This window comes from Microtus ochrogaster, unplaced genomic scaffold, assembly GCF_000317375.1.
Source record: "Microtus ochrogaster isolate Prairie Vole_2 unplaced genomic scaffold, MicOch1.0 UNK58, whole genome shotgun sequence".
Classification (NCBI taxonomy): domain Eukaryota; kingdom Metazoa; phylum Chordata; class Mammalia; order Rodentia; family Cricetidae; genus Microtus; species Microtus ochrogaster.
In genome coordinates this window covers 1262158-1275313 of record NW_004949156.1, presented here as the reverse complement: position 1 = coordinate 1275313, position 13156 = coordinate 1262158, and the positions used below count along the sequence as shown (strand labels likewise).

Genomic DNA, 13156 nt, shown 5'->3' with positions numbered 1-13156 from the left:
CTCTCTCTCTCTCTCTCTCTCTCTCTCTCTCTCTCTCTCTCTCTCTCTCTGTCTTTCTTTCTCTCAGACAAAATCAATTGCCAAAATCTTCTCAGCTAGGGGTGGGACTTTAGTTCTTTATGCTCCATGCTACTTCCTTATGTGTAAGGTGAAACCCAGCCTCAGATGGACTGAGTGAAATGTCAAATCATACTGTCCGGTAAAGAAAGACAGACTATGAAATTCCAGCTTGGGTCATTCTAGGAATAGAACTGAGGAATTTATACATACAAGAATTCAAGTTTCGATATGAATGAATCAGCTGTGTCATTTCCTATGCTTCAAGCAACATGAGAGAAGAGAAACTCAACAAAAATTGTAGTATAAGGGGCTGGAGACTGCTCAGTTGTTCAAAGTCCACTTGATGTTCTTTAGAGGACCTAGGTTTGGCTTCTAGCACTTAAATGGTAACTCACCCTTTTCTGACCTTTCTGACTTCTGACAGAAACAGGTACATACATACCTGCAGACAAAATGCTCATACATATGAAATAAAATAATAACAAAATAAAAAATGTTTTAAATATAGTATGTTTGTAAACATTAGACTTTATGTCTAGAGGGTATGACTGATGCAGTCAGGACATCAACTTAAACTGACACAGAGCAGGTAGAAGTTCAGTTCAGTGGCAGAGCCCTTGCTTAGCCATTGGGTCCTAGACCCAGCATGGGAGAAAATGATTCATACATGTGAGAAATTAAAAATGTCTGGAAGCTAAAAAGCACAGAAAGTTACTGTCATATGTATGCATTAATGCCATTCATTCTTTGAAATGTTTACCAAGCATGTGCTGTGACATAATACACTAGAAAAGTAGATATAATATATATTCTTGTTGAGCCTCCTGTTGAAATTATGATTATACAATTTGGCTTATGAAACTATGAGAAAGGAATGTAAATAATTTTACATAGACCTGTGAGACACATAAGTTAGTAATGTCTATGTCTCCCAGTGAACTCTGCCAAACCAAAGGCCCGGCTCAATACTCTGCATAGCACTTTTGCATCTTATTAACTTTCTTTCAGTTAATATCTTAACCTGAGTTGTTTACATGATTATATCATCAATTAAGCAGTACTGACTCTTCCCTTCCTGTACTTTCAGAGCTTAATGAGACTCCACTAATATGACCTTTGGAGCCAGCAAACTGTGGAGCACAGCAGAGAAGATTGACCTCTGGCTTATCTTTCTTTACCAAAGCCTTTTGAAAAGTCAGAACATCAGGGTTTTGACAGTGATGTCAAAACTTTAATTACTCACAGATATTTACCAGTGTTCTCAAAGACTGACAGCTCAAATTAGAGAGTGAATTTGGTTTTAACATTTATTTCATACTATCATGGGTGCTAAATGGCTAAGGAAAGGATTCAATATCATTTGTCCTTTCCATCCTGATAAGATTGATGGTACAATAGGAATCCTCAAGAGTGTTATGAAGATTCATTTTCTCTCCTCTAGAAAACTGTCACAAACAATTTCTATTTCAAAGCCAACATTTAGAGAACGATTGAATGTCAGAACTGGAAATGGCCTGTAATATTATGTGGTGCTGCATCTTTGGATGACAGAAGGAAAAACTGAGGCCAAAAAAGTCAAAGTGATTCACAAATACACAAAGAGCTAGATTATAGAGAGATTGGAACTAGATTTTAAGCCCTTTGATGCATGCACTGTTTTCTTAACATTTCCATTACATAATGTCAGTTGATAAAAGTTGCTTTGAAGGAAAATATACACAAAAAGGATCTTACCAGAAACAGCACAAAACTGTAGACTACACGATGTGTTCTTAGTCTATAAATAGCTTTGCCAGCCTTCAACTGATAATACAAACCAAATGTCAGAATACTAGTACGATTCTTAGCGTATTGAGATAAGCATTAGAAATGGAGGAATGTTTTCTCAGTCAGGTAGCACAATCCAATGTTCTGTATAAGAACAGTGTCATCTTCTCTAGATGACAAGAGATTAAGTCTTTTTCAGAAGATACAGCCACTGAGAACCAGCCAATACAGAGATATTTCCCAAGATGGCTGTTGTTAAATCTCAGAGAGAGCTAACCACTGCTTCCTCTGCATAAGTTCTCACACTGAAATTACAACAAGTAATTCAAAGGAAAAGCAAACCAAAATGAGCTATAACACTCCCTGGCATAACTAAGAGTTGGAGCATGTATGACAGAAAGAGATCGCTTCCTAGGTACAACCCCAGCAGCACAGACTTTAAGGGCCTCATTGAATAAATGGGACCTCCTGAGACTGAGAAGCTTCTGTAAAGCAAAGGACACTGTCACTAAGACAAAAAGGCAACCCATTGACTGGGAGAAGATCTTCACCAACCCTGCAACTGACAAAGGTCTGATCTCCAAAATATATAAAGAACTCAAGAAACTAGACCGTAAAAGGCTAATCAACCCAATTATAAAATGGGGCACTGAGCTGAACAGAGAATTCTCAACGGAAGAACTTCAAATGGCCAAAAGACACTTAAGGTCATGCTCAACTTCCTTAGCAATCAGGGAAATGCAAATCAAGACAACTTTAAGATACCATCTCACACCTGTCAGAATGGCTAAAATCAAAAACACCAATGATAGCCTTTGCTGGAGAGGTTGTGGAGAAAGGGGTACACTCATCCATTGCTGGTGGGAATGCAAACTTGTGCAACCACTCTGGAAAGCAGTGTGGCGGTTCCTCAGGAAATTCGGGATCAACCTACCCCTGGACCCAGCAATACCACTCTTGGGAGTATACCCAAGAGAGGCCCCATCATACAACAAAAGTATATACGATGTTCATAGCAGCATTGTTTGTAATAGCCAGAACCTGGAAACAACCTAGATGCCCTTCAATGGAAGAATGGATGAAGAAAGTATGGAATATATACATATTAGAGTATTACTCGGCAGTAAAAAACAAGGAATTCTTGAAGTTTGCATACAAATGGATGGAAAGATATGTTTTAAACACAGGAGGCATCTCAAAGTTGAAGATAAATGTGGAAATTAGGAATCGAAGTACTAAGGTATTAGGGCAAGGTAGTGTTGAGACTCAAAGGCTACTGGAGTTAAGGAATGTCAGTCCTAAGGCAAGAGTATGGTCTATTTGCTTAAACTAGAGTGTACACTGACAGATACAGAAGAACACCATCACTAAAAGACAGATCTAGGTAGTTGGCCACAATTCCATGTGGTAAATCAAATGCTCCTCATACTTCTGAAGCTATGGTAATAACAGATCATAAAATGCTGGAGAGTCAGAACCCAAGCCAGTAATTTTATCAGACATAGCAGTGCTAATGAGAGATGTTGAGTGAAATAAATGTTGACTTCAGCCAGGCATCTTTTCTTCGCTGAGCAAGAACCAACTAGAAGGTTTTGAGTGACTCAAACACATTAAATGGCTGTTGAAACATGCCTGGAATTGAGAGTGATGAAGGGGTAGATCAAGCTCTCTCTCTCTCTCTCTCTCTCTCTCTCTCTCTCTCTCTCTCTCTCTCTGACACACACACACACACACACACACACACACACACACACTGGCCAGTAGTATAAAATGGAAACTCACTTGAGCCTAATAAGCACTTTATGTTAAACAAATAAGAAACAAAAAAAACACCAAATAGCTAAGACTTAGTTTCCCCAGAACCCCATGTTTCCCTCCTCCATCAAGTACTTCAGAAAAACTTAAAAAAAAAAACCAATGCAATGCATTATTGCTGATTGAGTCAGCAGGTTTGCTACTGGGTTTTATTAGCAGATTCCTTCCACTATTTAGCAACCACAGCGTCTTTTCTGCAGGAAAAGGACCAGCTCTTCTAAAAAGCCAGTCCTTCCTAAGGGACAGCTGGCAGAAATATAAGGTGAAGCAATTCATCTGGTGATACAGAAAAGCAGCAGAAAATCGTCCTTCAGCTAGAACTAATCCATGTAGAACAGCTTATGAGCTCAATTGGTTGCTCCATTTCAGTATCAATGGGGGATAGTAAATAGCATTTACATTCTTCATGAGGGAGTGGAGAGTAGAGACGGTGCTAACAAATTTAATAACCAGTATCTGGGATGTTCTACTCAGGCTATCCTAGGGAAGATATTAGAGAGCTGGAAAAGATTCAGGGAAAAACAGCCAAGATGATCAAGGGGAAAGCTTATCTTTCATTCAAGGACAGACTAAAAGACTAAAAAGGATTAGCATTTCTCAACGCAGGAAGATGGAAATGAAAAGCATTAGTTGGGGTGGGGGATGTGAGATTAAAATCCACAGTGGGTAAATATAAATGTCTTCTTTGATTTCCAAAGCATTTAACCAGAGCTGTTTGTTGGGGTCAAGAGATACAGTTTGAAGAAACAGTAAAACATACCTTGATTTACATAGAACTCAATATAACCATAGGAGTTATTTCTAAGATAAGACTGAAGCAACACATGAGAAAAGTTTTACATAGCTTTGGGTAGACTTCACCATCAGTTATTTTCCAATACATCATTAGCAACTGGGCATGTAGCACCCTAATTTTTGAGATGAAAATTACTAGGTTAACTGACAAAACAAACAAACAAACAATAAACACCACTCTTGCCTCCATATGGGAGAGAGCCCTGGGCTAGTTGCCATGTCAGTCTGATTCAATGCGATATTTTTATGCTTTTATTATGGCATCTATGTTGGAACATGCTGCGTGCAAGTTTGGGATTCCTAAATTCTTCTGACAGTCCAGAACATAGAAGAATAATTTTCTATCTCATTAAGTAAGCAAGAGAGTCCTAGTTCTTGGCTCTGTTTGGTTTACCCATATGGGAGTATGAAACATAAAAAGGTGAAAGAAATCCTAACAGAACGCAGCAGCTGGTTAAAGGCTATTATACTGAAATTTTCATGAGTTTGACAGTAGGCCAAAAAACTACAAAATGGCAGAGAGGAGAAAAGGCAGTTGTAACAGGTTGAACAATGTTGGTGATTATTTTTTTCAGTGGCAATGAAAGCTGTAATCAAATAACCTGATAGAGGTGCTGGCAGAAATAAGAGAGCCCCAAGGGAGAGGGAAATGAAAACTGTAACAGTGATGTATGCTGTAGACTAATGAACTAGACAAACATGTAATCTGAAGTATTGAAACGGAGGTTCATATGAAAAACTGGTGTCAGGACATGCAGAAACACTGCCTGATTTCCACTCCACAGCAAATCTGTTACTAATGTCTTAACACCTCAAGAATGAATGCTTAACTCAACAATCCCATGGGTCTTATGCTATTGGTATGTAAACTTCTTGTTATTTGGATAACCTGCCATTGAAAATACAAAATTTAGGTGAGAACATAACTTTGTTTTGACAATGGGAATTGATGATAGCAAGAAGGACTTCAAACACCATCTTCTAGGTACAAAAAAACCACCACAATCATGAACTCACAGCTGCTGCCTTTAAGGGCACCGGGTCTGCATAGAACTGGCCCTACCAATAGTCTTCTATGGACTAGATAATGCCTCATGGGACCGCCCCCCTCCCCAGATGAACAAATTCTGGCTACTAACAAATATTGAGATGGGAGAGTGATTGTCTTCAGCTGTGCGCCAACTGATAAGCCCACCAGGATTCAACATAAAGTTCTCCAAACTCAGGGTCAAACAGATGGCTGGGGTTAAACTCACTGGGTCATGAAACAAAAGTTATGAATGTGGGAACAAAATCTGTAGGGAAGAAAGAGGGTTTGATAAGAGTGGGGAAGAAAAATCAGAATATTTTCCTTATATGAATGAAATTGTCGAAATTGTTTAAAGAAAGACTCTTGAAGACAAACAAGGTGGGAACTAATCAATTAATTTTCAACTCATTGTCAACTTTCTAGTTTTGGAACAATAAAACATTTATGATTAAGAATAGGGTTTTTTTTTTCCCAAAACATAAAGTGTCCTGAACCTTATACCTAAAAATAACTCACTTTAACTGTGGAGTGTTCAGCTCTAAAGGGGAACATATATATCGTGCTCCCTCTTTACCTAAGAATAAGTTATCATTGCAGAAAGGAGGGCTGAAATTTTCTAAGAGCCATAGTAGTGGACATTCACAGAGAAACAATATTAGCTGGACATGATGGAGACATATGAACCCATTGCAGATGTGACTATATGCACATGATCTATGCAAGATCAAATCAGCCAAAATCCTGACCTGGAAGGAGGAGGGTTCTTAAAGCCCCAGCCAATAGCAACTGATGGCTGCTGGTGAAGGGAGAATCAGTTTCCTTCAGGGATGTGATCCCAGAAAGGCTACAGAGGGTTTAATAAACAAAGCACATGAAGTTGGAAGGGAAAAATGACGGAGAGATGGAAGGGTAATTGAAGGTGAGGGATTGGGGAGTGGATTTGATCAAAACACATTACAAGGATGTATAAAATTTTCCAACAGTGAAAGATTTTAAAATAATTTGCTTTAAATGTATTTTAGACAATGGTTATGAATACTAAAATAAAATGATATTAAAGTGTCCATTATATTACATATTTTTAAAGGTTTGGTTTCTGTATATTGTAGCTCAATATTTAGTCTTCTATTTGAGAAATTTTGTAATCCCTCATTTTAAGTAACCTATTAATGGAGAATGTTCTCCATAATGTTTTAGAGGTGCCAACGAAAACTAAGGTGACCTCTCATTTTAGGAACTTTAGATGCATTTAAGGTTTTCATAATCATCTTTTCACTAATTTCTTTCTGTCTATTGTTTTAGGTCCTTTACCATTTAACCAGGACGAATTGAGCTCTTGAAAACTACTTAGAGACTCTGTACTTAGTTTGAAAGAAACCTATATAAATCTTATCTTCTCCTTTAGAAAATACAATGGTTACTTAAAGGATATCTAAGGCCCTTTTCAGCTATCACAATCAGTTTAACCATTCAATGGTCATGTCTAAACTCATAATCCCAAATGTTAGTGAGTAAAATAACAAATTTCAAAATAAAGATAAAATTCGTGAAAGAAAATGTTCAGAATTTGGGTTAATTATTTGCCCATGACCACATAACACATAACAGTCAGGGATAGACTTTGTGTTGTCATTACCACAATCATTCTTCAGTATGTAAAGTAGTGCTGGGGTAAATAGGATATAGAGTTGCTCTCTTCTGTCACTGAGACACAGCAAAGAGACCTGCTTATTGGAAAGTGGGGAAATATCGCATTTTAAAATTTTCCACATATAATTTTAGATGGTTCAATTAAAAACTATAGGGATGTATTGATTTAGATTTAACACTAAAGCAGTGGTTCTAAACCTTCCTAACGCAGTGACCATTTAATAAAGTTCTTCATGTTATGGTGACCCCCACACCCATAAAATCACTTTTGTTGCTACTTCATAACTGTAATTTTGCTACTGTTATACATTATAATATGAATATCAGATATGCGGGATACCTGATAAGCGAACACAATTGGGTTGTGACCCACATGTTGAGAATCACTGCCCTACAGAGAGACAAGAAAGATTTGGGAAACAAGGGGAATGTGGTAAAGTCCTTGTGAGGCTGTTAACAAACTTACACAGCAATTCAGAAAATCAGTTCAGCAGAGTGATTGTTAGATGGTTCTAAACCCTCATGCACATTCTCAAAAAAAGAACCTTCATTGCAGCTGATAATGGAAATGGGTAAAGTGAGAGCTTTGCTGATGCACTAGTAAGCCTAGGATATCTTAATCAGAAACGAAATCCGCACTGACAAAAACACTGAGGTAGTAAATCACTACAAAGGCTTTGAACAAAAGGTTCCATAAAAATACACACACACGTTCAAATCTACACATTATTTAGTAAAACATGTACCTTAAATTGGTGTTTACAATATGTAATTTAGAGTCAATAAATGAACATGTTCACAAAACTTTTGAAAAAGAAAAAAATTGTAAAGTAGGATTAAAACATATTAAAGAATTTAAGATTAAAAACTATCTTATTTGAGAAAAGTTTAATAAAATAAAAGTTAAACCATCTTCCTGAAGAATATGTCTTGCTTTAGAGAGCCCCGAAAGTCCCTTCACTGTCATTATTTTGAGTTAACAAAATAGAGGCATGAAATCACATTTCTTGAGAACTGAAGTAATGAAGATCTAGGGCTGTAGCTATTGTTTTGGAACTGAATTATAAAGAATTGATGGGTAGCTGAAGAATAAAAACATCCTCGATAAAAGATGGCATGCTGAAAAAACCGGGGAAATATTTAATATTTTTATTCAGACTCATGCCAAAAGAAAGTTCAAAGACTTTAGCTGCGACTGAAGACCGCTTCACGAAACCAATTATTTCCAATTGTTGTTGGGAGTAGCCAATTCAAAGTTAGATTGAAGTTAGACTCCTGCACGATTGATGAGAGACTGTTAAACCATCATAACTCAATATTCCTTCTCCTTCCTTTTCTGTGTCAACTCAATATATCATAATTTAAGTTTCATAGGACATCCATCCTTTGACTCTTCCATTGACCGGCACAAATGGTCCCAGGAAAAGAGTTCCACTCTGATGCTATTATTAGGTAACAAAGGCTGAGAACTGCATGTTGAGAATGAACAGCTCAGCTCCACAAATTCTGTACTGTCTGCCTGTGGGTTATGTGACAAATAATTCATTTAAACAGTTTTGTAAATATCACTTGTAAATCTCCCACCTCTGTCTGAAAAAGAAATGAAGAATCCCCCTACATAAATAATATTTTTTCTGTCAAATAATCACTCCCACCATCACAGATGTTACCTAGGTATTTTTGTTCTACTGTGAAAATTCTGCTCACTCTCAAAAACACACCTTGTATGCTTCATTAAATGCATTGTTCCTGAAAGTGGTTCCCTATCGCATCAGCAAATTTACAGGGCTAATTTCAGCATGCGTTTACTATCTAAGCTTCCTTAGGAATAAAAAGAAATAGGTATTGCAGAAGAAGGTAACCAATTTAAAATTTCTTTGTGAATATACAGATCAGATAAAATAAATGCTCCTTTAAGAAAGTAATTCTTTTGACTTACTTAATATAGTAGGGCACTTTGTTTGGTGAGATGGCTCTCTCCCAGGGACCCTGGACCGAAGCTGCGAAAGGATGAAAAAGAAAGGCAAAGAGGTCAAATTCATGACAAACAGGAAAGACAGCATTATAGCATCAGAATCACAATTTTACACTGATATTGGTCTGTTTGCTCAGTTGCTCATGAAGATAGGCTGTGTTAATCTGCTGTTGTGAAATTTTGGGCCTACACTAAGTAAAATTGAACACATTCAGGCACAAAAATTAATGCAAAGGGCCAGGAGGATCTTTCTACTGCTAACCCTATACTAGAAATAAAGAAAAAGAATCAACAGACTGATGGCTTTGCTCCACCGAGTGCTTCCCTTATAATATTTCCTGTTGTTGCTTTTCAATATTTTGTTATTTGATTGACTGGGTTTTATTAGGTTATCAGATGAAATATCCCCCTGCGATATATTTGCATTCTAAGTTATTGAAATGAAGATAGTATGCTTATTAATCTGGTATGCTTATTTTTATTTGATTAAAGAGGATCCAAATCCATTTACCAATTACATGCTTAATTGGGTATTTTAAAATGTCAATTGTTCACCATATTATTAGAAGAGACAAGCAAAGGTGACAGAATGACACCTGATAATAGCAAAGGATAATAAAATTTTATTCACAGTCTGGTCACATATATGTGTACTGCTTGTACTTGGAATTCATTTAACGACTTTATTATACATAAGTCAAACCAATTATCTTTAAACTGTTCATTTTTTTAAATTTTAAGGTGAGGCCCCATTCTGTATGTCATACTGACCTTGAACTTATGATTCCCCTTTCTTGGCTCCCTGGGTAGCTAGGGTTATAGGTGTGTGCTATAATTACCAACTTTTCAACTCTTTTAAATGCTTAACTAGTATGTTTCCCCCCTTCTTTACTAAAGCTGATCCACTAAAAGTATCTTTTATGTACTGCTTATGTCTGATATTTTCTCCCCTGAAGACAAAATAATCCTGTTGGAAAGGCACTGTAACGTCCTCTAGAATAAAGTTTTAAGATAAGGGAATTTCAAGAATCATACATCCTATGTCTCCTGGGTTCAGCATTTTGTACAGACAAAACAAAACACAGGATTGTGATATCATTTGAAATAGAAATATAAAAAGCATGATCTATTAATTCTCTGTTTGAGTGTGTGTGAGTGTGTGTGTAAGTGTGTGAGTATGTGTGTGTGTGAACGTGTGTGTGTCTGAGAGTGTGTGTGAGTGTGAGTGTGTGTGTGTGAGTGTGTGTGAGTGTATGTGTGAATGTGTGTGAATGTGTGTGTGCGTGTGTGTGCGTGTGTGTGAGTGTGTGAATGTGTGAGTGAGTGTGTGAGTGAGTGTGAGTGAGTGTATGTGAGTGTGTGTGCGAGTGTGTGAGTGAGTGTGAGCGTGAGTGAGTGTGTGAGTGTGTGTGTGAGTGTGTGCGAGTGTGTGATAGTGTGTGAGTGTGTGCGAGAATGTGAGTGTGTGCGAGAGTGTGAGTGTGTGTGTGAGTGAGTGTGAGTGACTGTGAGTATGTGTGAGTTAGTGTGTGTGAGTGTGTGCGAGTGAGTGTGAGTGAGTGTGTGCAAGTGTATGAGTGTGTGTGAGTGTGTGAGCGTGTGCGAGTGTGTGTGTGTGTGAGTGAGTGTGAGGCACTGTGAGTATGTGTGAGTGAGTGAGTGTGTGTGTGCGAGTATGTGCGAGTGAGTGTGGGTGCGAGTGTGTGTGAGTGTGTGTGAATGTGTGCACATGTGCGCGTGTGTGCGAGTGTGTGCGAGTGTGTGCAAGTGTGTGAGAGGGTGTGTGAGTGTGTGTGCTTGTGTGCGTGTGTGTGTGTGCGAGTGTGTGTGAGTGTGTGCATGTGTGTGACTGTGTGTGAGTGTGAGTGAGTGGGTGTGTGCGAGTGTGTGCTACTGTGTGTGAGTGAGTGTCAGTGAGTGTGTGCGAGTGTTGCGAATGTGTGTGTGAGTGTGTGTGAGTGTGTGAACATGTGTGAGTGTGTGTGAGTATGTGAGTGTGTGAACATGTATGAGTGTGTGTGTGAGTGGGCATGTGAGTGTGTGTGTGTGAGTGTGTGTGAGTGGGTGCGAGTGTGTGCGCGTGTGTGGCCATGTGTGCATGTGCGTGAGTGTGTGCAAGTGTGTGCAAGTGTGTGCGAGTGTGAGTGAGTGGGTGTGTGCGAGTGTATGGAACTGTGTGAGTGAGTGTCAGTGTGTGCGAGTGTCTGTGAGTGTGTGAACGTGTGTGAGTGTGTGTGAGTGTGTGTGAGTGTTTGTGAGTGAGTGTGCGTGTGAGTGTGCGTGTGAGTGTGCGTGTGAGTGTGCGTGCACATGTGTGCGAGTGTGTGCATGTGTGCGTGTGTGTGTGCATCTGTGCAAGTGCGTGCAAGTGTGTGCGAGTGTGTGCGAGTGTGTGTGAGTGTGAGTGAGTGTGTGAGTGTGAGGGTAGGTGTGTGCGAGTGTGTGTGACTGTGTGTGAGTGAGTGTCAGTGAGTGTGTGAGAGTGTGTGTGAGTGTGTGTGTGTGCGAGTGAGTGTGAGCGATGGTGAGTATGTGTGTCTGAGTGTGTGCAAGTGTGTGCGAGTGAGTGCGAGTGTCAGTGTGTACGAGTGTGTGCAAGTGTGTGTGTGAGTGTGATTGAGTATGAGTATGTGCAAGTGAGTGTGTGAGTATGTGTGAGTGAGTGTGTGTGTGCGAGTGTGTGTTAGTGTGTATATGAGTGAGTTTGTGAGTGTGAGTGAGTGTGTGAGTGTGAGTGTGTGTGCGAGTGTGTGCTACTGTGTGTGAGTGTGTGTGAGAGTGTGTGTGAGTGTGTAGGAGTGTGTGCGAGATTGTGGAAGTGTGTGCAAGTGTGTGTGTAAGTGAGTATGAGTGTGTGAGTGTGTGTGAGTGTGTGTGACTGTGTGAGTGTGTGCGAATTTGTGTGTGAGTGAGTGTGAGTGACTGTGAGTATGTGTGTGTGAGTGTGTGCGAGTGTGTGTGAGTGTGGAGTGTGTGCGAGTGTGTGTGCGTGTGTGTGAGTGTGTGTGTGAGTGTGATTGAGTATGAGCATGTGCGAGTGAGTGTGTGTATGTGTGAGTGAGTGTGTGTGTGCGAGTGTGTGCTACTGTGGGTGAGTGTGTGTGAGCGAGTGTGTGTGTGTGAGAGTGTGTGAGTGTGTGTGAGTGTGTAGAAGTGTGTGCGAGTTTGTGGAAGTGTGTGTGAGTGTGTGTGAGTGAGTATGAGTGTGTGAGTGTGTGCGAGTTTGTGTGTGAGTGAGTGTGACTGACTGTGAGTATGTGTGTGAGTGTGCGAGTGTGTGTGAGTGTGTGTGCGTGTGTGCGCGTGTGTGCGCGTGTGAGAGTGTGTGAGAGTGTGTATGTGAGTGAGTGTATGAGTGTGAGTGAGTGTGTGCGAGTGTGTGCTACTGTGTGTGAGTGTGTGTGAGTGTGTGAGAGAGTGTGTGAGTGTGAGTGTGTGTGTAGGAGTGTGTGCGAGTTTGTGCAAGTGTGTGCGAGTGTGTGCGTGAGTGACTATGAGTGTGTGTGTGAGTGTGTGCAGTGTGCGAGTGTGTGTGTGAGTGGGTATGAGAGTGTGTGATTGGGTGTGAGTGTGAGTGGGTGTGAGTGTGTGAGTGTGTGCGAGTGTGTGTGAGAGTGTGAGTGAGTGGGTGTGAGTGTGAGTGTGAGTGTGTGCGAGTGTGTACGAGTGTGTGCGATTGTGTACGAGTGTGTGTGAGTGTGAGTATGTGTGTGAGTGTGTGTGTGAGTGGGTTGAGAGTGAGTGTGTGTGTCTATGCGAGTGTGTGTGTGAGTATATGCGAGTGTGTACGAGTGTGTGTGAGTGTGTGTGATTGTGTGTGAGTGTGTGTGTGAGTGAGTTTGAATATGTGTGAGTGAGTGTGAGTATGTGAGTGTGTGTGTGTGTTTGTGTGTGTGTGAGTGAGTGTGTGAGTGTGAGTGTGAGTGAGTGTGAGTGTGAGTGTGTGTGAGTGTGTGTGCGAGTGTATGCGACTGTGTGTGAGTGTGTGTGAGTGAGTGTGAGTGAGTGTGAGTGTGTGTGCGAGTGTATGTGACTGTGTGTGAGTGTGTGTGAGTGAGTGTGAG

The 13156-nt window shown here is 40.0% G+C and overlaps 1 protein-coding gene across 1 annotated transcript in view; it reads right to left on the bottom strand.

The window, feature by feature from the left end:
• Window positions 1–13156, bottom strand: part of Dmd (dystrophin) — a 1456297-nt gene that overhangs the window by 197192 nt on the left and 1245949 nt on the right. Inside the window, exon 49 of the mRNA XM_026777353.1 lies at window positions 9057–9117. Within this exon, the coding sequence (XP_026633154.1) occupies window positions 9057–9117 (61 nt within the window). The remainder of the gene's footprint in view (window positions 1–9056; window positions 9118–13156) is intronic.